At 43.4% G+C, this 25,783-nt stretch overlaps 1 protein-coding gene across 1 annotated transcript in view; it reads right to left on the bottom strand.

Annotated features, from left to right (window-relative positions):
- Window positions 1-25,783, bottom strand: part of FBXL20 (F-box and leucine rich repeat protein 20) — a 2,487,640-nt gene that overhangs the window by 1,091,107 nt on the left and 1,370,750 nt on the right. Inside the window, exon 4 of the mRNA XM_044055052.1 lies at window positions 20,352-20,406. Coding sequence (XP_043910987.1) covers window positions 20,352-20,406 — 55 coding nt within the window. The remainder of the gene's footprint in view (window positions 1-20,351; window positions 20,407-25,783) is intronic.

Here is a 25,783-nt window from a genome sequence, read left to right as displayed (position 1 = left end):
CTAGTCATAGCTGATCTAAAGGAAGCCTCCAGTGCATCATAGCCGCATTTTAAGGAATGATTACTGACCTGCTGAGTGTTACGTACCAAATCCTGAAGGGACTTACGGTCTATAGGTTCAGGAGAGGACAGTTTTTTATTTAGCTGGTTAACAAAAATTCCTGATACTGAATCATGTGGAATTGACAGTTTAAGGCCCTAGCCGAAAGAGTAGCAGAAGTATAAACTTTTTTACCCCATCTCTCTAATGCTCTAGATTCTCTTTCAGAGGGGAAGGGGGTTTTTGGCAGAGGCAGCTGCTACAGCTTTGGGGCCCTGTGAAATGGTTTCAGGATCTGCAATAGGAGCCTTATACAAGTGATAGTGAGTGTCCGGGACCCTATAATATCTGTCGGGCTTAGCAGGGGCCGGGGGAAGAGAGTCAGGGGCAGTACAGGCATCATTAAATGCATCATCCACAACTGTAAGTACTGGAGGAATGGCTAAAGGCCTATGCTGCGGTAAATGTAAAAAGGTCCTTAGCCTTTTCCTTGAATCTGAAAAATCCTGGCCCTGCCATTGAAATTGCTTTCTCATAGCATGTAAGGTTTCCCCAAAAGAAAATTCCTCAGGAGGAGAGGCAGAAGGAATGGAATCTTCTGCATCAGAATCCTCATATGGAGAATAAGGGCCTTCTGGAGGATTTGAGTTTTCTGAATCATCCGAGGAATAGTCTGTAGAAACTGGATCCGGGGGCTCTGCTCTAGGCCTCTTCTCTGGAGGGGGTTGAGAGGCCCTGTCTGGGTGAGGTTGGGATCCCCTGATCAAAGAAATGAGATCCTCAGCCAGGCTGAGCATTTGGGAACTAGAGGTAGGCCTGTGTGAGGGGGTTTTAGCAGGCAAGGCCTTAGAAGTTTTAGCTGCTTTAGCCCTAGAGAAAGCCTTGATAGACATAGATGCAGGTGGTCTAGCAGCTCCACGTGCAGGAGTAGATATGTCTAAAGGAATAGTATCTGATAAATCCTGGGTGCCTGCTACAGCAGGAGAAATTTCAGTAGCAGATTCAGCCAAGCTGTGAGAGGCCTCGGCTGTCGGAGGTTTGCTTTCGGCCGAAGGAAGAACCGAGGACTCGGTTTCAGCCGAAACAGAGACACTCGCGGTTGGCTTAACCTTGGTTTCGGTCGAAACCGCGGACCGCGAGTGTCGGTCCTTTTCCTTACGCTTTTTAGCTAAATGTGAAGTCAGAGTCTCCGACGGCATTTTGTAAGCAAAAGTGGGACCAAAAAACTCCTCTGCAAACTCCGACCGACGTCTAAGTGTCCGTCGGTTGAAGGAAGCACAGGCTAGACAAGCTGATACGTCGTGGTCTGGGCCTAAGCAAGGAAGGCAGTAAGAGTGGAAATCCTTATGAGGTATTTGTTTCCCACAAGTTAAACAATTATTTACTTTTTCTGACATCGGCTGAGGCAAGAAAGAGTCCCCAACGGGGTACTTAGCTTTTTAGAAGTCTTCGGTAGTAGAAATCTCTGGATCTGACTGACCGGCACTTGCGAACAGCTTTTGCTTCGGGCACGCGCGGCAAGAAAGACTGGGGAAAATGGCGTCGGCTGATGCCTTTATACCCAATTCACAGCAGCTATGACGTCGGGTGAAGTGCGACATCAGCCGAGGCCAGACCCAGACTTTGGAATCCGGCCGACCGAAGGGCTGCCTGAGGCAGGACAACCCATATGTTAGGACTGCAGATGCATCCTTGAAGGACATCACAAATTTCAGAATCCTGATCAGAAGAATCAGAAGGAAAATCAGTTCTAGATCTCTTAGAGGGAGAAGGGTGGCTTCCCCTAATTAGAGTAATAAGGTCGTCAGCCATTCTTATTTGTTTTTTAGGCATATGGGCCTGACCATGCAGTTTGGACGATGGTTTTCTAGGCATGGATAGAGTCTTAGGCCTTGAAGAAGAAGATGATGTCGGTATGATATGCAAGTCAGTAGGCCTGAATACACCCTCAGAAGCCGGTGCCTGCACAGCGGCTCCAGACCCATCCAAGGTAAAGACATTCGCAGGTTCCATAGTCGAAGCATCTTGCGGCATACCGGACTCCGAATGGGTCTCAGTAGAGGCCTGCGAATCTGAAGTAGTGGGTATCAGGGGCTGTGAAAGCGCCTCACTGAGTACTGGCGAACTGGCGACTAGCTTAACGGAAGCGTCGTCGGCAGCTTTGAACCTATACAGTCCGTCTCTGTCTTTATCTTTACATTTTTTCAGAATGTTAGTAGTCGGATGGCTTGCCAAAGCCATTTCTGGATAATTGAACAGAGTACCGAAATAGTTAGATGCGAAAATGAATCAACGATGAATAGTACGAGGACTGAATAAGGCACAAAACTGACAGCGAGGGACGTTGTGGTATGGGCCTAAGCAAGGAATGCAATAAGAATGAAAATATTTAAGAGGTATTTGCTTTCCACAAGAAATACAGTTTTTACCTTTTACTGACATCGGTTTAGAGAAAGAAAAAGGGTCCCCAACGGGGTACTTAGCTTTTTGAAGACTTTGGTTCTGAAACACGAAAATTTCAGGAGTCGGCCAACTGGCACTTGCGAACTGCTTCTGCTTTGGGCATTGTGCGGCAAGAAAGACTGAATAAAATGGCGTTGACTGCATGTTTTATACCCCTGACGTCATGGAAGAGGAGACTGCAACCGACACAGGACCCAAGACTTTGTTATTCAGGCCGACTGAGGGCAACCTGGCAGCAGATTACCCAAATGTAATGACTGCAACAGTGAAACACGAAGAACATCTATACATTTCTTGGCATTAAGCTTGAGCCCATGGCTCTGGCACCAAGCATTTGTTTCTGTAAGGCCCTTTTGTAGAATATAGACATCATTTGGGGATTCAATAATGGCTCCCAGTTTGCAGTCATCTGTGAACTTTGTTAGCCAGATTCCCTTAGTGTTGGCCTATATTTCAGAGAAGTAAATGCCAAACAAGAGCGGTCCCAGGACTGAACCCTGAGGTACTCCACTTGTCACTTGTCTGGAGCTGGATTTGGAGTCCGCTACTGTTACAGTCTGGGTTCTGTCAGTAAGCCAGTTGGCAACCCATCGAGTGCCATAGGGATTTATGCCCAGCTTATTAAGTTTATCTATGATTCCAGAGTGGGGGATGGTGTTGAAGGCCTTGGCGAATTCCAGATAGGCTGTGGGGGCCGTCTTACCCTCATCCACAGCTCTGGAGACTGATTTGAAGAAGCCAATCAGGTTCAGGAGACAAGATCGGCCCTTCACGAACCCAACCTTGGTGGGGTCCAGTGCTTGAAGGTTGCCAATGTCTTTGTTTATAAGTTCCAAGGGTTGGGAGGGTGGCCTAATGGTTAAGGTGTTTGCCTTACAAACACAAGGTGCAGGGTTTGAGTCTCACAAGGGATAACTGGCTAGGCTTAAAATGACTCGCAAGGGCAGTTAGCTTAGTACTAATCTATGAACCTATGAACCTATGGCCTTGCAGATCAGGCTCATCAAACTGATAGGACAGTAGTTCCCGGGATCCAAGGTGGATCCCCCCCTTGTGGAGTGGGATAACTGTAGCTGTGCGCCACTCAGTGGACACAAAGCCTGAGATGAGGCGCCAGTTCATATTGTAGTTCATGTAGTACACAGCCTGGGATGTCGTCTGGTCCCATGGATGCTGTATTCTTAGTTTTGAAGAATGCATTTTTTTTACCTGTGTGGCCATTACCAGAATTTGGAAACCTTTAGGTATTGAGATGGGCCCTTTAATGGGTGAGTGGGGGGTGAAGTTTGCAGTGAATCGATCTGCCAGGATATTGCCAATATCCTTGGGATCAGTATATTTAATGCCATTCTGTTGTAGCTCAGAGCAGATCTGAGCATTGCCATTTAGATTCTTGACATAGCTATAGAATGCCTTGTGCTTGTCTTTGGAATCTTTGGCAATTTTATTTTCGTAACTAGGTTTAGAGGATTTTATGAGGTATCTCAGCTTCTTACTGAGGCTGGTAAGGGAGTTTTTTTGCATCCTGGGATTTTTCTCTTTTCTGCAACAGTTTCTTCCTTTTGTTGTAAAGTTTGTTTATGGCAAGGGACCACCAAATTGGCTTCCTTTTTTTGGAGGAGAGCATCTTGGTTCCATTGGGGATGACACGATTCATGCACGAGTAGATCTGCTCATACAGTGCCTTAGTGTAGGATTCAGCAGTTGAACTTTCAGTTCCCGTCTGCATGGGTGTCATGAAGTTTGTCACTTCTGACTTGAGTAGCATGAAATTGGCTTTGGAGAAGTTTTTTTTTCGGAGGTTTCCTTACTGGGGGGTGGATCTGAGGAAGGAGGGTGGGAAAGGTTGAAGACAAATGAAGGAACAACTCAGATGGAACATTATGGTAAGAACACAACTTTTTTATCTGAAGTTGTTGACTTCATATGATCTTCAACCTGAAGGACAGAGTCCTCAGATACATCAGCCCCGGGTGGGCCTCATGGAAGGATATTCCAAATCACAGCAGAGTCAAAGGATGCCCTACTCCTGGAATAGACATCCAACTTACAATTGGATATGAAGGCATGAGAAGACTGCCATGTAGCTGCTGAGCAAATGTCATCAATAGGCACTCTAGACCAGACGGGCGGCCATGGTGTTGCAGCAGTTAGTATTGCCGCCTCACAGCAAGAGGTTCTCCGGTTTGATTCTTGGCTGGGGTGCCTTCTGTGCGGAGTTTGCATGTCCTCCCTGTGGTTGCGTGGGTTTTCTCAGGTGCTCCTGTTTCCTCCCACATCCCAAAGACATGCAGTAGGTGGAATGGATACTCTAAATTGTCCCTAGGTGTGTGTGTGTGTGTGTGTGTGTGTGTGTGTGTGTGTGTGTGTGTGTGTGTGTGTGTGTGTGTGTGTGTGCCTTCTGTGGAAGGTTGGGCACCAGGCTGGCAACTTGACACTGTAAAACTTCACTGCCAATCATGAGCGGACAGATGATCCGCTGTGGCGACCCCTAACTGAGAAAGGCCGAAAGAAGAAGGCGGCGGCACTCTGGACCAGAAGGCTGCAGAGGTAGATACAGATCTAGTGGAATGTGCTTTGACCTGATTAGGAAGAGGAATGCCTTTTTTGGAGTATGCCAATGCAATGCACTTTGAGATGCAGTTAGCCAAGGTCACTTTAGTGATAGGTCTACCTAGTCTGGGATTAGCAAAGGAGAAAAAAGCTGGTCTGTTTTCCTGAAAGACTGCTCTGTCCAAGTAAAAATGCAGCTGTTTGTGAACATCAAGCAGATGAAGTTTCTATTCTCCAGTTTTGGAAATTGGGAAGAGAAGTCAGGGAGATTAATCACTTGATTAATGTTGGCCTCTGAAGCAGCCTTGAGCAAAAATGGAGGTATTAGGACAAAGAGTGACTATCTTTATGGAAAACCAGATAAAGTACAGTTGTGTACACTTACCATAAATGTAGATGTTCAAGTGTATTCACTGTTGCAGTCATTACATTTGGGTAATCTGCTGGCAGGTTGCCCTCAGTCGGCCTGATTAACAAAGTCTTGGGTCCTGCGTCGGTTGCTGTCCCTTCTTCCATGACGTCAGGTCGTCAGGGGTATAAAACATGCAGCCGACGCCATTACATCAGTTTTTCTTGTCCCAGATGTCAGGTGCCCCCCAAATGAGGAGCAAAATATATATGTGTATATAATTTAAAACACAAGAAATATACCTCCAAACAAAGGCAAATACACCAAAAAGGCTTTTAAGCATAGTAAAATATCTGTGGATTTTTTTTTCTTCAGCTCTCTTTCTTATTGTGTGCCACTTTAAAACTGTTTGTTGTTCTGTTTCTTCTTCTGCTACTTTAATAGTTATATTTGTCTATATAACATGTGTATTCCTCAGCTTAAAATAGTACTGTACCTTAATTTGTTAGAAATTTACTTATCTGTACATGAAGTTGCAAATTTTGCTTATGGGGAACTTTTCTCCCTGGGCCTCTACTGAAAATGGACATATATCCAGTTAGACTAGCCCGGTCAAAAAATTAAAATAAAATAAATAAATAAAAGAAAGTAGAGGTATAGTAAGAGGAAAAACAGGGGGCTGGAGGGTGGGTAACCAGGACTGAAACAGTGAATACACTCGAACATCTACATTTATGGTAAGTGTACACAACTGTACTACGTTCTTCGTGTTTCACTGTTGCAGTCATTACATTTGGGTAGATTCCCAAAGCTATGGTTGGGAGGATGGATTTATACAGCATTAGGAGCAGCTATAAAGCCCTGCAGGACAGCAGTGGCAAAGCCAGCTGTGGATTTAGAAAAGAGAGGTAAATGGTAATGTTTGGTGAATGTATGAACTGAGCTCCAGGTAGCAGCTTCTAGAATGTCTCTGGTAGGAACCCCTCTGAGAAAGGCTGCAGAAGTAGGTGCAGCCCTGGTGGAATGAGATCTGATCCCCTTGGGGACAGGTTTACCATGGTGCATACAGCATAAATGAATACAATGGCTTATCCATTTGGAAATAGTCTGCTTTGAAATAGCCTTTCCCTCTGCCCCTGCAGCAAATGCCACCAATAGTTCAGATTTTTTTTAGAGATTTTTAGAGATTTTGTCCTATTTAAGTAAAATCTAAGTTGTCTGTGTACATCCAATGAATGCAGAATCCATCACCCTTGTTCTGTGGAATGGGAAAGAAAGTTAGTAGATGAATGGTCTGATTAAGAGCCACACTGGATACCACCTTAGGCATGAAAGATGGATTGGTCCTGAGGGACACCCTGTCCGCATGAAAAATAATGACCTGCAACTCAGAAATCCTTCTAGCTGAAGTGACTGCTAAAAGGTAAGCTGTCTTCCAGGAGAGAAATTTTAGGTCTGCAGTAGCAGCTGGCTCAAAAGGAGGGAGAGTGAGCTTTTCCAAAACAAAACGGAGGTCTCATGCAGGGGTTGGCGCTCTCCTGGGAGGTCTTAGGTTTTTGGCCCCTCTGAGATACTGCTTTAGCAGAGGATGAAAGAAGAGGGGAGGTTCTGTGTTGTAATGAGCTGAAATGGCAGAAGCATGGATTTTTATGGAAGAAAAAGATAGGACCTTGTGAAGCATCTCAGTTAAGTATTGCAGAATCTGAGGAATATTGGGCATTGCTGTGCTTATTCCTTGTGATTGGTTCCAGGTACAGAATCCTTTCCATTTGTCAGCATAAGATTTTCTAGTACTAGGCCTTCTAGCCTTCAAAATGACATCCATCACAGGTTTGCTGAGGGATGCCAAGGGTGAAATTAGATGATTAGCCATGCGGCAAGATTCAAAACTTTGGAGCTGAGTGTGCAGAATTTGGTAGTTCTGCTGAGACAGTAGGTAAGGTGTCTGAAGCAGGTGCCACAGAGTTTGGTGTGACACATTGTATAGGAGTGGGTACCAGTATTGGCGAGGCCAGACTGGAGCAATCAGAATCATTTTTGGTTTGTCTTGTCTGACTTTTAATAGAACTTTGGAGAGCAGAGGCAGAGGGGGAAAAGCATAGACTGATAGTTTTTTCCAGCTGTATGATACAGCATCCACTTTCCAAGCTTTTTTGTTATGAATTCTTGTGCAGAATTTGTCCAACTGATAGATCTTTTTGCCACACCCCATTACTATGCCTGGACCCCCCGATTTGCGTGTCAACATATCGAAAATTTGTGGTTCCAGTTTCCATTCCTGTGAGTCCATAAGACTTCTGCTTAGTTCATCTGCCAGAGTATTTAGCTTTCCTGGCAGGAATTGAGCTTGTAGTTGCATTTGGTAGGTCAAGGCAGTGTTCCACAATGCCATGGCTAGTCTGCAAAGAGGGTAGGAATGTGTACCCCCCCTGCTTGTTTATGTACCACATAACTGTGTTGTCTGTCTTTATCATTAATTGTCCTGGATGAAGGTAGTCCTTGAAGGCTGTCAGTGCATTCTGTACAGCTAGCATCTCTTTCGGATTGATATGAAGGTGCATTTGATTTGGGCTCCATTTGCCCTGAATGCACTTTCCTGCCAGATGAGCCCCCCCAAGCATAGTATGATGCATCTGTAGTTAGGGTTTCGGCGGCAGGGAATGGAGTGAACGGCAGTCCCTTGTTTTGGTGGCAGGTCTATGCCCACCATAGGAACTCTAGTTGCAGGCAAGGTATGAAGGAATCATTGTTTCCAGGCTGTGACAATGCCTGACTTCATAAACTTTTTAAGTACCACTAAAGTTTCCTCATATGCAGTCTTGCATATGGAATTAGAAGAATGCAGGAGGCCATGAACCCCAAGGCTTGCAGAATTTGTCTTGCAGATAGCAGGGTTTTTGTGGCCACCAGTTTGAAGTAAGTAACCAACTGAATTTGCTTTTCTGGCATAAGGTAAGTCATCTGGGCAGTTGTATTCAAGCTTGCACCCAGGAATGTATTTTTTTGAGAGGGCACCAGTTGTGATTTATTTTAGTTTATGGTGTACCCTACACAAGTTAGAACCCTTTTTACAAATGCCAGATGCTTTAGAAGAATGTCCTTGTTTTCTGCCTGAATTAGACAATCGTCCAGGTATGGATATATTTGAATATTTCTTTGCCTGCAAAATGCAATTACTGGAGCCAGGCACTTTGTGAAGACATTGGGAGCAGTAGATAAGCCAAAGGGCAGTGCAGAGAACTGGTAATGCAAGCAGCCTGCTTTGAAGCGGAGGTATCTTCTGCAAGATTCCCTGATTGGGATATGCAGGTAAGCCTCTTTTAAGTCTAGAGTTACCAACCAGGCATCTTTGCCTAGCATAGGTAGTAACTGTTGAGTCAGCATCTTGAATATTGGAATGTCCAGAAATGTGTTTAGAGTGGATAAGTCCAGTATTGAACGCCATGATTGGTCTTTGCTGGGTACCAGGAAAAGTCTTGAATAGAAACCTTGTCCCTTTTCCTCTTCTGGTACTGGTTGAATAGCCCCCGTGTTCATGAAGGACAAAACTTGTTTCTGGGCCTCTGCCCACTGATTTGGGGGTAGGTCTGACCACCCTTTTGGGATTGGCAATGTGTGGAAATGAAATCTGTATCCCTGGGATACTATATTTAAAACCCATTTGTCCTGGGTAATAAGTTGCCAGTTTTGTGCATCAAGTGCCAGTTTCCCCCCCAAAGGGGCGGCTAAAAGCTAAGTGCTTGGTGATTGTAGAGGGAAGTCATTGAGACTGTTTACCATAGGGAGGTGCCTTGTAGTTTCCAGATTTGGAGGTGGAGGCAACCCATTGTTTTGTTCTAAAAGCTCCTTGTGACCAAAACCTAGAGCTTTTGGAATGTCTGGATTTGAGTTGAGTGGCTCTCGAAGGGACTGGAAAGGACCAGTTCTTAGTAGGCCAGTGCCTGCTAAATCTTGGAGGTTGCACTTGTAAGAAATCTTTCACAGTTTGCATAGATTTAGCTTTATCTTCCATCTTTTTTAACATTTCTTCAGCCTTATTACCAAAGAGACGGTCCCGTTGTAAAGGAGCATCCAACAATTTTGCTTTAACATGGTCAGGCAGAGTTTGCTCTTTGAGCCAAGCATGCCTTCTTAGCACAGATCCAGTTACAGCAGCCCTGCAAGAGGCTTCCAAGGAATCAAAGCCAAATTGCAAAGTATGTTTTCCAACTTGTTCAGCTGAATGTAATAAATCCTGTAAATCTTTATTTTCCACACAGTCAGAGATTAACATCATTTTCTGTTTAAGTAGTCCCATGATATGCTGTTGATATTTAAGCATATGAAATTGACATTTTAAAGCCCTGATTGCCAAAGTTGCAAAAGTGTAAACCTTCTTACCCCTTCTATCCTGAACCCTGGAATCTCTATCAGAAGGGGAAAGATTTTTAGCAGTAGAGGTCTTAATGCCCTTGGGACCCTGAGAAATGGTTTCAGGATTAGCAATAGGGTTTTTGAAAAAGGAATTTGTGGGAGTCAGGAACCCTGTAGTATCTCTGTCTGGCTTACAAGGAGCCGGAAGCAGAAAATCAGGAGCCATACTAAATTCTGAAAAAACATCAACAATGTCTAGAACAGGAGGTATAGCCAAAGGCCTATGCTGTGGAAGAAGAAGAAAATCCCTAAGCCTCTCTTTAGATTCAGAGAAATCCTGACTTTCCCAGTGGAAATGTTCCCTTAAGGTATGTAAAGTTTCCCCAAAAGAAAAATCCTCAGGGGGAGAAGCAGAAGGAATGGAATCTTCTGCATCAGAGTCCTCATAAGTAAGAATAGACAAATCCTGTTTATTAGAAGAGTCAGAAGAAATAGAATCCTGTTCAGAAGATTCATAATCAATGTCTTTCCTAGGCCTCTTAGAAGGACGGGGTTGGCTAACCCTGATCAGAGTAATTAAATCTTCAGCCATTTTGACCATTTGTTTTTTAGGCATAGGGGCCTGCACATGTGGCCCAGGCATCTTTTTTAGACATAGATTTAGATTTTGGCCTTAGTTTTGAAGATGGCATCGGTCTAATATACAAATCTGTAGGCCTGAAAACACCCTCAGAAGTTGGTGCCTGCACAGCGGCTCCGGACCCATCTAAGGTAGAGACATCCGCAGGTTCCATAACTGAAGCATCTCGCAGCATACTGGACTCTGAATGGGTCTCAGTAGAGGCCTGCGAATCAGACGTAGCAGGTATCAGGGGCTGCAAAAGCGCCTCACTGAGTACCGGCGAATTGGCAACTGGCTTAGGAGAAACTTCGTCGTTAGTTTTGGACCTCAATGGTCTACCTCTGTCTTTCTTTGCATTTTTTAGGTATTCCGGTAGTCTAATTTCTAACTAACGACATTCCTCGATAATTAAATCTTGAGCCAAAATATTTAGAAGCAAAAATATACCGACATTTAATCGTGCGTTGATTAAATTTAGCACAAAACCGATAGCAAGGTACGTTGTGGTCAGGGCCTAGGCAAGGAATACAGTACAAATGAAAATCCTTATGAGGTATTTGCTTCCCACAAGTAATGCAATTATTAACTTTCACTGACATTGTTAAGTAGCAAGAAAAAGTTTCCCCAACAGGGTACTTAGCTTTTACATGAAGACTTTGGTTCTGAAACTCGAAAACGAAAATTTCAGGAGTCTGCCAACCAGCACTTGCGAACTGCTTTCTGCTTCGGGCACCACTCAGCAAGAAAGACTGATGTAATGGCGTCGGCTGCATATTTTATACCCCTGATGACCTGACATCACGGAAGAAGGGACAGCAACCGACGCAGGACATAAGACTTTGTTAATCAGGCCGACTGAGGGCAACTTGTCAGCAGATTACCCAAATGTAATGACTGCAACAGTGAAACACGAAGAACATGGCAACAGTGAAACACGATGAACATCATGGAGGTTTTATGGATAGTGTGTGAAGTTCTGAAACCCTTTTATCAGAGGTGATAGCCACTAAAAAGGCCGTGTTCCAAGACAAGAATTGCAAATCAACTGTGGCCACTAAGGTCCCAAGGTGGAGTAGGATCCTTAATCAGAGGTTGAAGTAGAAAGGTTCCTCTCAAAAAGGCCTTACATATGTTAATGGATACCAAGGAGGAAGAATCTTCGCCAATGTGAAAACTGGAGATGGCTGCCAATTGCACCTTAACCATGGAGAAGCTTGCTATTAAAGACGTGAGCCAAGAATTCTAAGACAGCTGAAACCGGAGGCGTGAAAGGATCAAACTGGCACTGTCAAGCCCAAATAGTAAATCTCTTCCATTTGCTGGAGTGAATTTTCCTGGTAGAGGCTTTATGGAATGCAATCAAAATCATCTGAATGTGGAGGACAGCCCAGGAGTTCTAGTCATCATAGGAAGTGGAGAAGCCAAGCAGTCAGCTTCAGGCTGAGGACGTTTGGGTATCAGTCTCCCAAAGGGTGGGCCAAAAGATCCGGAAGGGAATCAAGAGTCCAGGGTGGACACAAGGTGAGATCACAGAAAAGGGAACCAGTCTTGTCAAGGCCAGAATGGACAATGAGGATGACTGCACTTCAACCTCTGAGCTTTCTGAAGAAATTTGGGGATCAGGGAAAAAGGAGGATATGCATAAAGGAGACTGGGGGACCAAGCATGGACCAGAGCATCTCTGGAAGACTCACCCTGTAGGGTATCAGGGTAAAGTACTTTCTGCACCTGGCGTTGAAAGAAGAGGCAAAGAGGTTGCAGCAAGGCTGGCCCCATTTCTGGAAGATTATGTTCACCACCGATGGACTGACAGACCACTCATGAGGTATCAGTAGAGTTCTGCTGAGTCTGTCCGCTAGAATGTTCGTCTTCCCTGGAATGTGGGTTGAGACATGAAAGTGGTTGGAAGAGATCACCCATTCCAACAATCTTATGGCTTCTTGGCATAAGGGATAAGACTTGAATCCCCCCTGTTTGTTGATGTACCAGACAACCGACATGTTGTCCATTTGGATAGCAATTGTCCCTGTGGGAAGAGAGGCATGAAGAGCTTGCAACACTAAAAGGACCACCCTCATCACCAGGACATTTATATACAGATTGGTCTCTACAGGACCAGGCACCTTGGACCATCTGACCTAGCCAATGCCCCCCCCCCCAACCATAGCTGGATGGAGTCCATGGTCACAGTGGCCTTGGGATGACAAGAGAGGAAGGGACGTCATGAGTACAGAGCCATAGTGTGAAGCCACCAAAGAAGATACTCCTTGCAGACTCGAGAAAGTTTGATGGGTAGTCTAGGGATAGCTCGAGAAGGGAACAGTGCACCACTAAGGTCCACTGAAGTACTTTCATGTGAAGGCATGCAAGGGGAAGAAGAGTAATTGTCGCTGCCATCAACCCCAACGCTCTGAGGACAAGAAAGGCAGGGGGAGGATGATCGGTGAGAATCTGCCTCACATGCAACTGAAGCGACTGAATTCTGTCTGGGGGTAAAAAGGCCATGCACTGAATTGTGTCAAGTAGAGCTCTTATAAAGTCGATGACCTGGACTGGATCCAGTCTCGACTTGGATGGATTTATGGTTATTCCCTAGGTTGCAGCTAGGTGGAAAAGAAAATCCCTGGCTTGCAGAACTCAATGCTTGTTGGGGGCTGTCAGGAGCCAATCATCCTGGTAAGGAAAAGCCTGAAATCTGAACAGTCTCAGGCGAGCTGTGATGACCATCACTTCGGTAAACACACTGGCAGCTGTGGTGAGTCCAAAGGGGAGTACTCAGAAATGAAAATGATTGGCTCCCAACCAGAAGCGGAGAAACCTTCTGAAACGCTTCTCTATCTTGATGTGGTAACATGCATCCTGAAGGCCTACAGAGCACATCCAATTGTCCTTCTGCAGAAATGGTAGAATGGACTGAATGATGACCATCTGGAATTTTGTTTTGGCAACCAACTTGTTTAGAGTTGCCAAAACAAAATTCCAGACTGTCTAAGGTCCCCCATTTTTTTTGGCACCAAAAAGAATCTGGAATAGATCCACAATCCAAACTGGTCTTGGGGGGCAGGTTGGATGACTTTTCTCCAGCAGCTTTGTCATCTCTGGAAATACTGCCTCCCTTTGATGGGGGTGGCACATCGGGGAGGGTTTTGGAAGGTTTTGGGGATTGGAAGAAAGGAATGGTATAACTTCTGGATATTATCTTTATCACCCAACAATCAGTAGTGATGGATTCCAAGGCTGTGGGGTGAAGGGAGAGACATACCCAACTGCATCCAGTGTACAGCAGTCAGGCAAGCCTTCAGGCCTGCTTAAAGGTCTGGTCTGAGAATGAATCTCAGGACCCTTGATTCCTCTAAACCCCTCGGCCAAGGGGACAGCACCTGCCATTGGATTCATTTCCCCCTCTGCCTCTGGAGGAAAAGTCTCCCTGCAAGACTTGGAAAGTCCCTCGAGACTTCTGGAACCATAGCTTCTTGCTGCCTTGCTGGTTCCTAGAAAAGGGCAGTTGTGGGGTAGAAAAGCATATTCCAAAGGCAGACAAGGGTTTTTCTGTCCTTTTCACACTGGCGAGAGTGTCCCTGATTGTAGGGATGCACCATCAAACGGCACTTTGATAAAGACCGCCTCGAAGGGTTCCGAGAATTCAGAGAGCCTCATCCAGGCGTGATGCCTAATGGGTATGCCCAAACTGCCCACCCCTTAGTCCAGTGGAGCCTATCCACAGGTGTGCTAAGAATCTTATCCAGGTGCTTGCGTATGGGCTCTACAGTGTCCAGTTCCTTCCATGCCCTGTTAGAAATCAAGTCAATCGGGGGGGGGTCAGCAGGGGGGAACCCAGGATGTAGATGGCCCTGTCCCAAAAGCTTCCAGGTTCCTTGTCAGAGTTAGGATTGTGGATCGACCACCCACCTTTCTGTCACGGGATCTCCATGATGTCTCCAAAGGAGACATCCTCAGATGTTGATCTGGGGCAACTCTCCCCTTCATCCAAATTCATGTCTTCAGTTGGGGATTCCAAAGAAGAAGCCAAGTGCCTCCTCTTGCACACACGCTTCCTGTGCACCTCCTCGGGGGGGACGTTCATTCCGGAGAGATACTGGAAGACACAGGGTGCTCCTGCAGGGGAGCCAAATAAAAGCTTCCTGGAACAGACTACCCCACGGTGGACAGAGTCAAAGGATCTGGCACAGGCAATTGATCTGGGAGAGGGGTCAGGTCCACAGAGGGCAGAGTCAAGGATCTTGTAGGAACTGAGAAAACCCTCTCGACTATTTTGAATGCTGAGGGTGAACGAGACTACGAGGGCAACTCCGTTGAGGCCAGCACCCTCGATGTCGGAGCCCCAGGAACGTTCACCTTAATCGGCACCGAAGGTGGAGTCGAAGCCGAACTATTGAGAGACGAAGCTCTGAGGGGTAGGGACAGTTCAGAAAAATGGGCCACTGAAGCCACGCCATCAGACTCGCATTGGACTCGACTCTGTAGCTATGGCTGTGAGAGTCAGTCGAGCCCAAAGACACTGGAGCCGAGCTGCTCAGAGTAACCATTGGGGTCGAGGTACAAGTACCTGCCAGTGCAGACATCTCGAAACTCGGGATCCTCAGACCAGAGTGCTCCGACGCCAATGAGTGGATGGGAGAAGGAAAGATAGGCATGAAAACTGATTGAGTGCCTCCGGCTCTAGTGGGAGCCAGAGCAGGTAAAACTCCCTTTTGAATCTGCACCTTCAGAAATTTCATGAGCCTTTCCACCTCAAACTCTGAAAGGCTACGGAAACACCTAGCAGAAGAGGCTGCCGATCCCGGCCTGGAGTGGTGCCTGGGCAACACCAGAACAGGGAACTTGGGTAAGGGACACGCCGGCTCTGGGGAGAAATGAGGGGATCGGAGCCAAGGAGATGCTGAGACAGACAGGCAGACTTTTGCCAGAGGTTCTCCCGCAGGGGCAAAGACTACGTCGGGAGATCATTTCCACTTACCCTGATCCTTATCCTTTTCGGCCACTTTCTTGGGGATTCCATAGGGTGGGAAGAAGGGATAAGACCCCTGTGGATTAATTTATTCTGCCTATCAGCATGCACTAGTTAAAGCCCATGCAAACAGAACAGGAGGCATCTAGATAGGCCACCCCCTAAGCAGATTACACACACACAGTGTGCCCATCAAAGGGAGGGAGCTTATGCCCAACACACTGTGCATTTTCTAAACCCTGCTGGCTTAGAATCAGCCATAGAAGGAAGAAAAGAGGGAGAAAAATAGAAGGAAGTACAGAGATAGAAGACCTAAGCTACCAGTACTCTAAACTACCGGCTAACTACAAAAATTAATTATTATTATTTTTTTATTTAAACGGGTAGGGAAAAGTAAGGGACAGAAAATATTCAAAAAACAATAAACTTACAGCACCTAAAAAACACTTGGATACCCTGGAGGGAGCTCAGCGATAGACCCCGCAGATGTTCAAGCGAGCAGCAAATGAGATCTGAGTGATGAGGGAGAGTGGGGCATTATGGGTAGGAGAGGAGGAGCTCAGGTTTCAGCTCAAAGACTGGAAGATGGACCCAAAACCCACAGGTCGAAGATCTAATGAAGTCAGCAACTTCAGATCAAACATTATACTTCACATATACGGTTATGTATCATATAACCTTTTTTTTATTTTTTATTTTATTTACTTAACATTTGTTGACCGGGAAAGTCTGACTAGGTTCCACAGATCCTGTTTTCAGTGGAGGCCCAGGGAGAAATGCTCCAGAAGCATAACCTAAGCAATATTTCATAAATTATTCAATTCCTTCTTTTTTTTTTAAACAAGTAACATCTTCATTAAAGCATCACTTGCTACACAGGCAATCATATATTTATATAAATGAAAACAAACCACACTAACACAATCCTAGCCACAAGCATTTTACATCACAAACCATAATGACAAACTCCCAGTTGCAAACATTATTCATCACTTACAATCTACCCAATCTTTCTCACTCAAACATTACATAGCTCATTTAAGTCCTGCTGCCTTTTAGGCCTCATTCCTCCCTTGTACGTATTGTTCCCACAATTTCCATTTTTTCCTATGTAGTTTGCTCCTACCCTTTTCTAATCATATTATGGAAGACAGAAGAGAATGTACTAGTGAAGGAGAAGAGTAATGCGATCTTCAAAGAACTTTATAAACCAAGGGTGGAAACAGCTCGAACCTGTGTCTATAGTGGGGGAATAGTCAGACAATTCTCTAAACCACTCTCTGTTCATGATAATACTAGTTCATGGTAGTAAATAGCTCTCAAGTAGAGAAGGGGGAGGGGTAGATTAGAACAGTGTTTTGCTGTAGAACTGGAACTGAAGGGTTTCACAATTTGTGATGCAAAATTTAATATATTCTACTTTACCACTTTATTTTAACGAATCTGAGCTCTAATTAGTTTTGCCAGCATTCCTGGATGGACCTACATATGTTAGCAAAGATCAGAGGACTTTCATCGTTAAAAATAATCATCTATGTCAGGTCTAGAAGTACAATAAACTGGTCCTGTGTCAATTAATGACTACCATTTATGATTAGTGTTCTGTATTGCTTTAACATCAGTAACTAAATTTCAGCAGTGAAAGGACAGTTTTATTCTGTATGTCTTTCCTCATCTGAAGACTAGTTATATAAATGGTCACAGGTCTTAAATGGGGTCTGAATGCCTTTACGTATTGGGAAGGTTGCATTTTTCTTCGATTCACTGGATAAGTCACTAAAAAAATTGATAATCAAATAGGATTTAATCTGCGATATTTAATTAGTTTTAAGTATTTAAAGGTGATGGCACCTGATAATTTACCTTTTTCAATTTACACTTTTAGTCAAAAATCTTTGTTCAAAATGATGAACAGTGACATGCAGGTAACTCACTAAGCCAGGATTCAAAAACATTTGGAAAGTGAAAGTGATATGTATCTTCACAACAGTATGAATAGCAAGCTCAAACATCCTAAAGGAACACTGTTTTAACTTGTTTACTAGACGCACTAGATGTCCCAAAAGCCACCATACCTGATCTGATGGCCTTCAGAGATGGGTCTTCAGTCCCTATCACAAATGGTTCTGATCTAGCAATACATGACTTATTTTAGGAAAAACTACAACTCTTTCTTGCCATCTCAGGTAAGCCCCAATGTGGGATTAGAAATGACCAAGCCTCTACCCATCAAACACATCACAGTTTAGACCTTCCCTACAGTCTGGCAAGGAAGAGAAGACAGCAGAAGATCCTCCAAGAATGGGTCATTGCTATAGTTGGCTCCCTGCTTTTAAGTTTAAGACTTGTAGTCCAAAGTCTTTGCAACTTTAAAAAATCAAGTGTGACTGCATAAGAAATACAGCCAATCTCAAAACTGTAATGCCATTAAAAATATTTTTATGGGGGAGTCTGCTCCCACTGAGATCAATGTAATGTAACTTGGAATGGGGGGAAATGCTCCAAGGGAATGCAACGTCAAATTCATTTTATGTATCCAATATTCAGAGTCTACACCTCCACCATTGTGCTAATTATATAAACTAACGCTGTGATCTATGCAACTTGGGCTAGGGGGAAATAATCCAAGGGAACACAACTTCAGATTCAGTTTACTTACCCAATATTCAACACTTAAACTTGAGAATCAGCAATTAAAATCCTCAGAATTTCAAATGGGACCCAACTTGACCAGATCGCCAGGTTCTGTTAGCTGAGCTTGTCAAAGCAGGTTTTTGCCTGCAGAATAGAACAGCTGGCTTTTTGCCATTCATCACTCTACCATTGGCTAACCCTAGCAGTTTTCCAAAGTTTGTCCTCAAACTTGTGTCAGTAAAAGCTCAATCAAACAGCCTGCAACTAGTGCAAGGTTTGGTTTACCATGACATGAGACATAATGACATTATGAAAAATTACCAAGCAGCACTCCAGTCTGACTTGACTGGGCACAGAAAAATATAAAGGATATACGCCGTACTTTCCGGTAAGAAACCAGTCAGCACCTGCACTTAGTAAACAGAATTAGTTATGCACTTAGTCTGGGTGTGTCCCTCTAAATGAACCACAATCCTTCCACTGTTTCATCGTGCTCTCCTGCTTCTGTATTGAAGAGACATTTACTGCACCTCCTAGATGTACAGACTTCAATGTGAAGCAGCCTGAAACTGTTGGTCTAGTTTAATACTTGTAATCGCATCATGGTATCAAGTACTGACAAAGAAGTCAGGACTAGGCAAACATCTGAAACATACAATTAATATAAAGTACTCAGGAATTCTGTTGGTCATGCCAAAAAAAATCTCTGCTAGGTCAGAACAGCAAATTAACTTCAATAAGTACTCAACATAAAGCACAGGAGACCAAATGACACAAGCAGGTTGTACAACATAGTTCCCAGTCTTAAATTTGAACCTCCTAATTGCAATGGCTGACAGATGCAGAATCAATTTTTGACTCCTGTTTTTGCACCTTTCCATAAAGGTGCGGTAATCTCAGAGTCAGTGGGAACATGGCCTCCACACAAGAGGAGCAGAGGGGCACAGCCTCCCCTTGCAAAAGAAAAAAAATAACTTAAATAAGCTAACTTTTGCAAATGACGGTTTTTGCAACTATGAGACTTAAAACAGGAAGCCATTTAAAACACAAATGTATACAGCTAGTTGTCCAAATTCACTACCCACAAACTACATAACTGTGCTTTATTGTCCCTTGCCTACACTTCCTAATGTAAGCTGCAGTTCCTTTAACCTTTATAAAAAACCCTACCTTCCTAATGCAAATGACACATTAAAGTGGAAAACAAAAACAATGAGAAATTAAATTGCACAGAAATTTGGCAGAGGGCAACATGGACATTAAAAGGAGACATAAAAGGACAGAAAGTGAACAGGCAGATGGACATAAATGTGAATGAATTACATGATCCTGTTAATACTGCAGACAGCTAAATATATCTGTTTCAGAGATGATATATTAGTCTTGCACTCCTGGATAGTTGTTTTTAGCATCCTAGTAAAAGATAAAAAAAAAAAGACTTCTGAAGGCTTTCAGATAACAGCTTGAACAAGAATACAAATGTGAGGAAATTATATGACCCTGTGACTACTGCTATCAAATGAATACAACTTCCTCAGTAGCTGCCACACCTCTCAGCCTCTTAAGAGCAAGAAATCTGGGCAAAGCCATAAATAATGGGACACAAAGGCCAAAAATAGGGACAATTTTTAAATATTGCTCTTACAAACTTAGAAAGTTTATAGAATAATAGTTTTTGCATTAGCATGAATTTTCTCAAGAGTATGAAGCCTGAAACTCGTCATTATTTTCTGACTTGAATCCTCAATGATTTGCTAATAATTTGCCAGAAAATCAAAATTTTATGAGGAAGTGACAAAAAATATGGGGCAAAAATCTTTACATTCCGCAAAAATCTGGACAGCTGAGAGGTATGTATGGTAGCTGCATATTAGCCTTGCATTCCTGTACACTTTTTTGTGAGCAACTTGATAAAAGATGAAAAAATATAAATAAATAACACTACCTCACAACAGTTTGTTACAGGCCTAGACAGACAGAAAATCAACAACAGACACAAACTGACAAAACACATTGTGTATTGCATTGCACTGACACTCTTATCTGTATTGTATAAATTAAGTTTATTGCTGTACTTTTACTCAAGTTGATAATAAAACTTGTCATTTGTGATCAATGTTCTACCCCTTTTAACAAATTCAAATAAATTAAAGAAATGAACAAATCTACACGTGTGAAACACCAATAATGTCATACAAATCTCCAGAACTACTACTTTAAATCAAGCTCATTTTTAATAAGAGACTAAAATGTTCCCAGGAAAATACAATGCATAACTTAATGGGACTCACTACAGGAACCAGCCCCTATTAGTTAGAGAAAGAAAAAAAGAGAGCGAGAGAAAATAGGATCTTCCAACAGCGACTTACCTTTGAAACCTGGGCACAGCGGCAGAGAGTAACAACGTCCAAAAAAGAGAATATTCTGTGAAAAGTAAATGGAAATGATTATTAAAGAAAACATTTCATCTAACAAAAATAAATAAAAACATTTGTGAAAATGCACAAAAGATGTTGTACAATCCATTTCAACTTCTTTCAATTTCACATTTCAACAGTTCCTCCCCAAATAAAAATTACTGAATAAGAAAAGCATTTTGAAACCTGGGAAAGCTCACCTTATTTTGTCTTAAAGACAGAGCTTAATACATTGAAGAAAAAATAGTTGTGTAAAATCTTACTATAACCAGAGATGTCCTTTCTCTTCTATATGTTGCAGTACTGCTTACACCCCCCCCCCCCCACACACACACGTGTACCTTCCCTCTGATGTTTGGCAGTTTTTCCTGGTGATATGTTTTTCACCGACATTCAGGCTGGTGCTTGGCAACATTCAATTCTGAGGTTGGTGCATGCTGACGTCCACTTTATACCAGATGTCTCTTTATGATCGACATATGCCGATGATGTGCAACATTGCACATACCTCACAGTAACATGCAGACTTTTGTATACTGGCTGGACATAAGTCAGCCAGAGGCTAATGTGAGGTAACCTGCAACATCGCACATCATCCTGTGTACGTCAGTCATAAAGAGACATCAAATATAAAGCAGACGTAAGCACGCACCAATCTTAGGCTAGGTGAGAAACATATCACCAGGAAAAACAGTCAAGCATCATGGGGAAGGCAGGAGGGTAAGCAAAATTGCAGCACATAGAAGAGAAGGACATCTACTTTTATGGTAGGATTTTACACTGTTCTATGCCCTTCTATTCACATGCTGCAGTATTCATCACATATGGGAGAATGCCAAAGCTCATGCTTGGTAAAGATTAGGAGGAGGAGCAGAAGCTTGTTCTACAAACTCACGTAGAATAGCTCTGGCAAAACCAGCCCTGGACCTGGAGATAACATCAAGCTTATGTTTAGCGAAAGTTTGAACAGAGGACCAGCTAGCCACCTCCAGGATAGAACAAGTGTCCAAGCCTTTAAAGAAAGCCAAAGAGAAGGATACTGCCCTAGTGTAGTGTGACCTCACTGGTGAAGAAAGACTCTTACCATTAGCTGAATAACAAAAGGAGACAGTTTTATAAATCCAGGAAGAGATAGCTTGCTTGGAAACATTCTGAACCAGGCCCCTTGAGTAGTAGAACACAAACAGGCATTCAGATTTACAGATAGGTTTGGTTTTATCCAGGAAGTATCAGAGTTGCCTGTGCACATCCAAAGTGTGCAGAATTTTCTCACTGGAAGACTGAGGGGAAGGAAAAAGGGTGAAAAGGTTGATAAAATGATTTAGGAGATAATTCATTGACCACCTTGGGCATAAAGGAAGGGGTGGTACGCAAGGATACCTGGACTCTGTGGAAGACTGCGAAGGGGGGGATTAGGCATCAGAGCTTGCAACTCAGATACTCTTCTGTCAGAGGTAATGGCCACTAGCAGAACTGTTTTCCATGTCCAATGCTGCAGGGAAGAGGAGCTTGCTGGCTCAAAAGGTGCCAGAGTAAGCTTCTCTAACAAAATTGAGATCCCAAGGAGGAGAAACTGGTTTCCTTGGTGGTCTAATGTGAATGATGCCTTTAAGGAAAAATTTAACTCAATGTGATGAATAGTTCAGCATATGAAAAGAGGGGCATCTACCCAATGGGTTGGTTATGTGATATCAGTCAGCTCAACAAGAAAAACAGGTCTCTCTGTATCCTTTGTTTTACATTTCAGAAGATAACTATTCTGAATTTTCTGCTTAGGCACACCATCAAGACAGGAGTTAATTACATTGCTTTCTAGGACCAGCACACTGATATTTGGTTTTCGAGTCCAACTATGCCGCCCAAAAGTTGAATCTGAATAGTGGACTCTGGTCAGCTCTCGTATCTTGATGAAGGGAGTCCAAGATGCAGCAACTTGGAATTAAACATTCTTGAGAACAGATGTCACAAGGAAATGTACTTTGTGTTTGTAGCACTGTGCAAATGCTGCTAGGGATGAGGATAAGGTAGAAAATTTGTCTCAGAGTGGGATACAGATGGCAACTACTCAAGCTCAAAAACCTTCAAAGGTTAACAAATTAGGATTTGCTATGCGAGTGATACAGATGGCTTCATGGACAGCAGAAACAGTAGAGGTACAGACATTTTTTTAACTCCACAGAAAATTACAACTCATTTATGATGGGTATCAGACTACTCACAGCAGCTAAAACATATGCTTACATGCCCTCTATGCTTGCCGGAACATCAGATTAGAAAAGTCTTGAGTTTCAAGGGAGAAAATATAACTATTCAGCTTAAGGGAATTTCTTACTTTGTGCCGTATTACAGTACCATGCGACTGCATGTGTTTTCAAAGGTTTATCCCCTTAACCTTGCTGATTTCAGACAGGAACTTAGCTTAAATACTGCTGCCTCCCAGACAAGAAAGTACAGTTGTGTACACTTATCATAAATGTAGATGTTCATGTGTATTCACTGCTGCAGTCCTGACTTGTGGGATTTCCTGCCATGGAAGCCCCTGGCTGGCCCGACTACAAGAGTAAGAATTTTCCCTCCTCCTACAACTGGAGGATACCTGAACCTGACATCAGTATGCTGGGGTATAAGTGGAGTCCACTCACATCATGATCTCAGTTATTTTCTTGCCCCTAGGAGTTAGGAGCCCCACAACAGGAGCAGAAGCTCAGATGGCGAGGGCAGGGGACCTTAGGCAGGCAAGAGTCAAGAGGAGGAGTCCTATGTAAAGAGGAAATAGTAGAAGCCTACCCTGTAAGACTAGGGGGGAAGGAGGGAGGGAAAGAGTACTTCAACAGTGAATACACTTGAAAATTACATTTATGATAAGTGTACACAACTGTACTATGTTCTTCATGTTTCACTGCTGCAGTCCTTACTTGTCAGATGATTCCCAAAGCTGAAAAGAGGGGAGGATGGTAAACTAAGGAGAGGATGTTTTGTGGGGTAACTGAGACAAACCCTGCCATGGACTTGGAGAAGGCTGACAGTGGTAGTGCATGGTGAAAGTGTGCACTGACGACTAACTAGCAGCCTGTTGTAATCCTTGGTAGATGCACCTTTCAGGAAAGCAGTAGAAGACCTAGTTGCCCTAGTGGAATAGGCCCTTATAGCCTCAGGTCTGTTTCTTCCATGGTGACTTTAACAAAAAGTGATACAGAGAGAGATCCATTTGGAAATGGTCTGCCTGCAAATAGGTTTTCCTTCAGTGCTGCTAGCAAAGGTTACAAAACAGCTAGTCAGACCTCCTGATGGCTTTTGTTCTATCCAGAGAGTAACACAGCTGCCTATGGAATTCTCTCCTCCCTGTTTTGTGGGTTTAGAGAGAAGATAGGCAGATGAACTGCTTGATTTAAAGAGGTGTCTGTCACCACCTTGGGTATAAAAGAGGAATTGTTCTTGAGAGACAAACTCTGTCAGGACACAAGATGAGAAAGGGTTCCATTGCCATGGGAGCCTGGAGTTCTGAAACTCTCCTAGCTGAAGTGATAGCTAATAAGAAGGCAGTCTTCCATGTCAGGAATGTTAAGTCTGAAAAGGAGGCTGGTTCAAAAGCAAGAAGTGTAAGTCTTTCTAGGACAAAGGATAGGATGCAGGGTGGTCTATGAGGTCTCCTGGGAGGTCGGATATGGATGACGCTTCTAAGGAACTGTTTGACCAGTGGATGAGAAAAGATAGGGGTGTGGGCAGGAGAGGCGGCTGAGACAACTGAAATATGTATCTTTAACAAGATTAAAGAGATTTGCCAGATAGGACAAGATGAAAGGGATCTTGTCCCTGATGGGGTCCTGATTACGCTGTTCACACCAAATTGAAAAACTGTTCCATTTTTCTGCATAGGGTTTCCTGGTGCTAGGCCTTCTAGGTTTCCTAGGATGTCCTGCACCTGCTTATGTAGGGAGAGACACCAACCCCCAGGTTAAGGTATCCTCCAAGCTGACAGACTGAGGGTTTGTCTCTCTAACTTCTCCAAATCATTTGGGTTTCTAATACCATGACGGGAATGGACCTCATTCCCAAGTCAAAGTACGATCAAAATTTATGAAATTAGTGTTGTTTCACTCTGATGTCAGCCAAACGTGCTCTTCGCAGCACCCACAATGTGCCCAGTAATGACTCCTGCAATTCGGATGGAGTTACCTGACATGTATTGGTAGCATATCTAAACATGATTGTAGCTCTTTTTTATAAGACACGTTGCTCCTGCTATTGGAACTATCTGGGTATCTTTCTACCAAACTGCTCTCGTTTCAGATTGCAAATCCTGATATTTTATGACTCTGTGTCTCTCTGTACGCAGGACACTGTAGACAGTGGGTGTGGCGATTTCAATGATCAATGCTACATTTGTCTTTTCTTGGACAACTCTCTCCGGTTTTCTAGCATCTCTCTTTTGAACTGTTGGTAATGGATGATCCCCATGTGATGTAGACTTCATTACTTTCTTTGATACTTTGTGGCTCATGTTTCCAGTGTTTTTTCAGCCACTTCAACACCATAATGTTTGCAGAATCCCCAGTAGAACAGTCTCGTCACATTATTATGCCTTTCAGTATACAGTCTTTCTGCCATTAGTATATTACAATCAACGGTGAAGTGTGCAACTGTTTCCAACTCTGTTTTACAAAACTTACACTTGTCTGTTTCTCCCACATGTTCAATGGATTTTGTAAACCAATGTGCACGTAAGCCCACTATCTAGTGCCACCAATATTAACCTTTCATCTCTTGGTTTGAATTCACCTCTCCTTAACCATTCCTGTGTTTGTTCCTGATCAACATGAGGTTCTTCCAGAAGTTTTCTATACTTGCAACTATATTTATGCATTTTTCACATTTCTTGCCTTCTCATCTGATCCTTTATCTTATATTCTTTCTTTTGTTTTTAGCACATTCAGTTGCTGCCTTTTTTATCCACTTGTGGTTTAATTTCCATTCCTGCTTGACACCAATATCCTTCTGCTAGCCGAAGCATGAAAGTCATTTTAGATTTATTCTCCTCATGTTTCAAAACTTTCACTACATTTGGGTCTTGTGAGGTCAGCAGATATGTGCGGAGTCCTACGACTGTAGATCTGTACATGTAATCAAGTTCGAGGCCCATCCCTCCTTCGGAACGGGAAAGATATAATCTTGGTATGCACTGATTTTTATAAATCATTTGGTGAGCATGAAGCATCCTTCTTGTTTTCCTATCTAATCTATCCAACACATTTTGGGGCCAGTCAGTCACTCCAAACCTGTAAGTTAGGACAGGAACAGCAAGCTGGTTTATAGCTTGGATTTTGTTCCTAGATGTCAACACTGTTTTCAGGATTAATTTAAGTCTTCTAAAGTACTCCTTACTA

This window comes from Protopterus annectens, chromosome 13.part0 (genome assembly GCF_019279795.1).
Source record: "Protopterus annectens isolate FY-2018-M chromosome 13.part0, PAN1.0, whole genome shotgun sequence".
NCBI lineage: Eukaryota > Metazoa > Chordata > Ceratodontiformes > Protopteridae > Protopterus > Protopterus annectens.
This window is presented reverse-complemented; position numbering and strand designations above follow the sequence as displayed.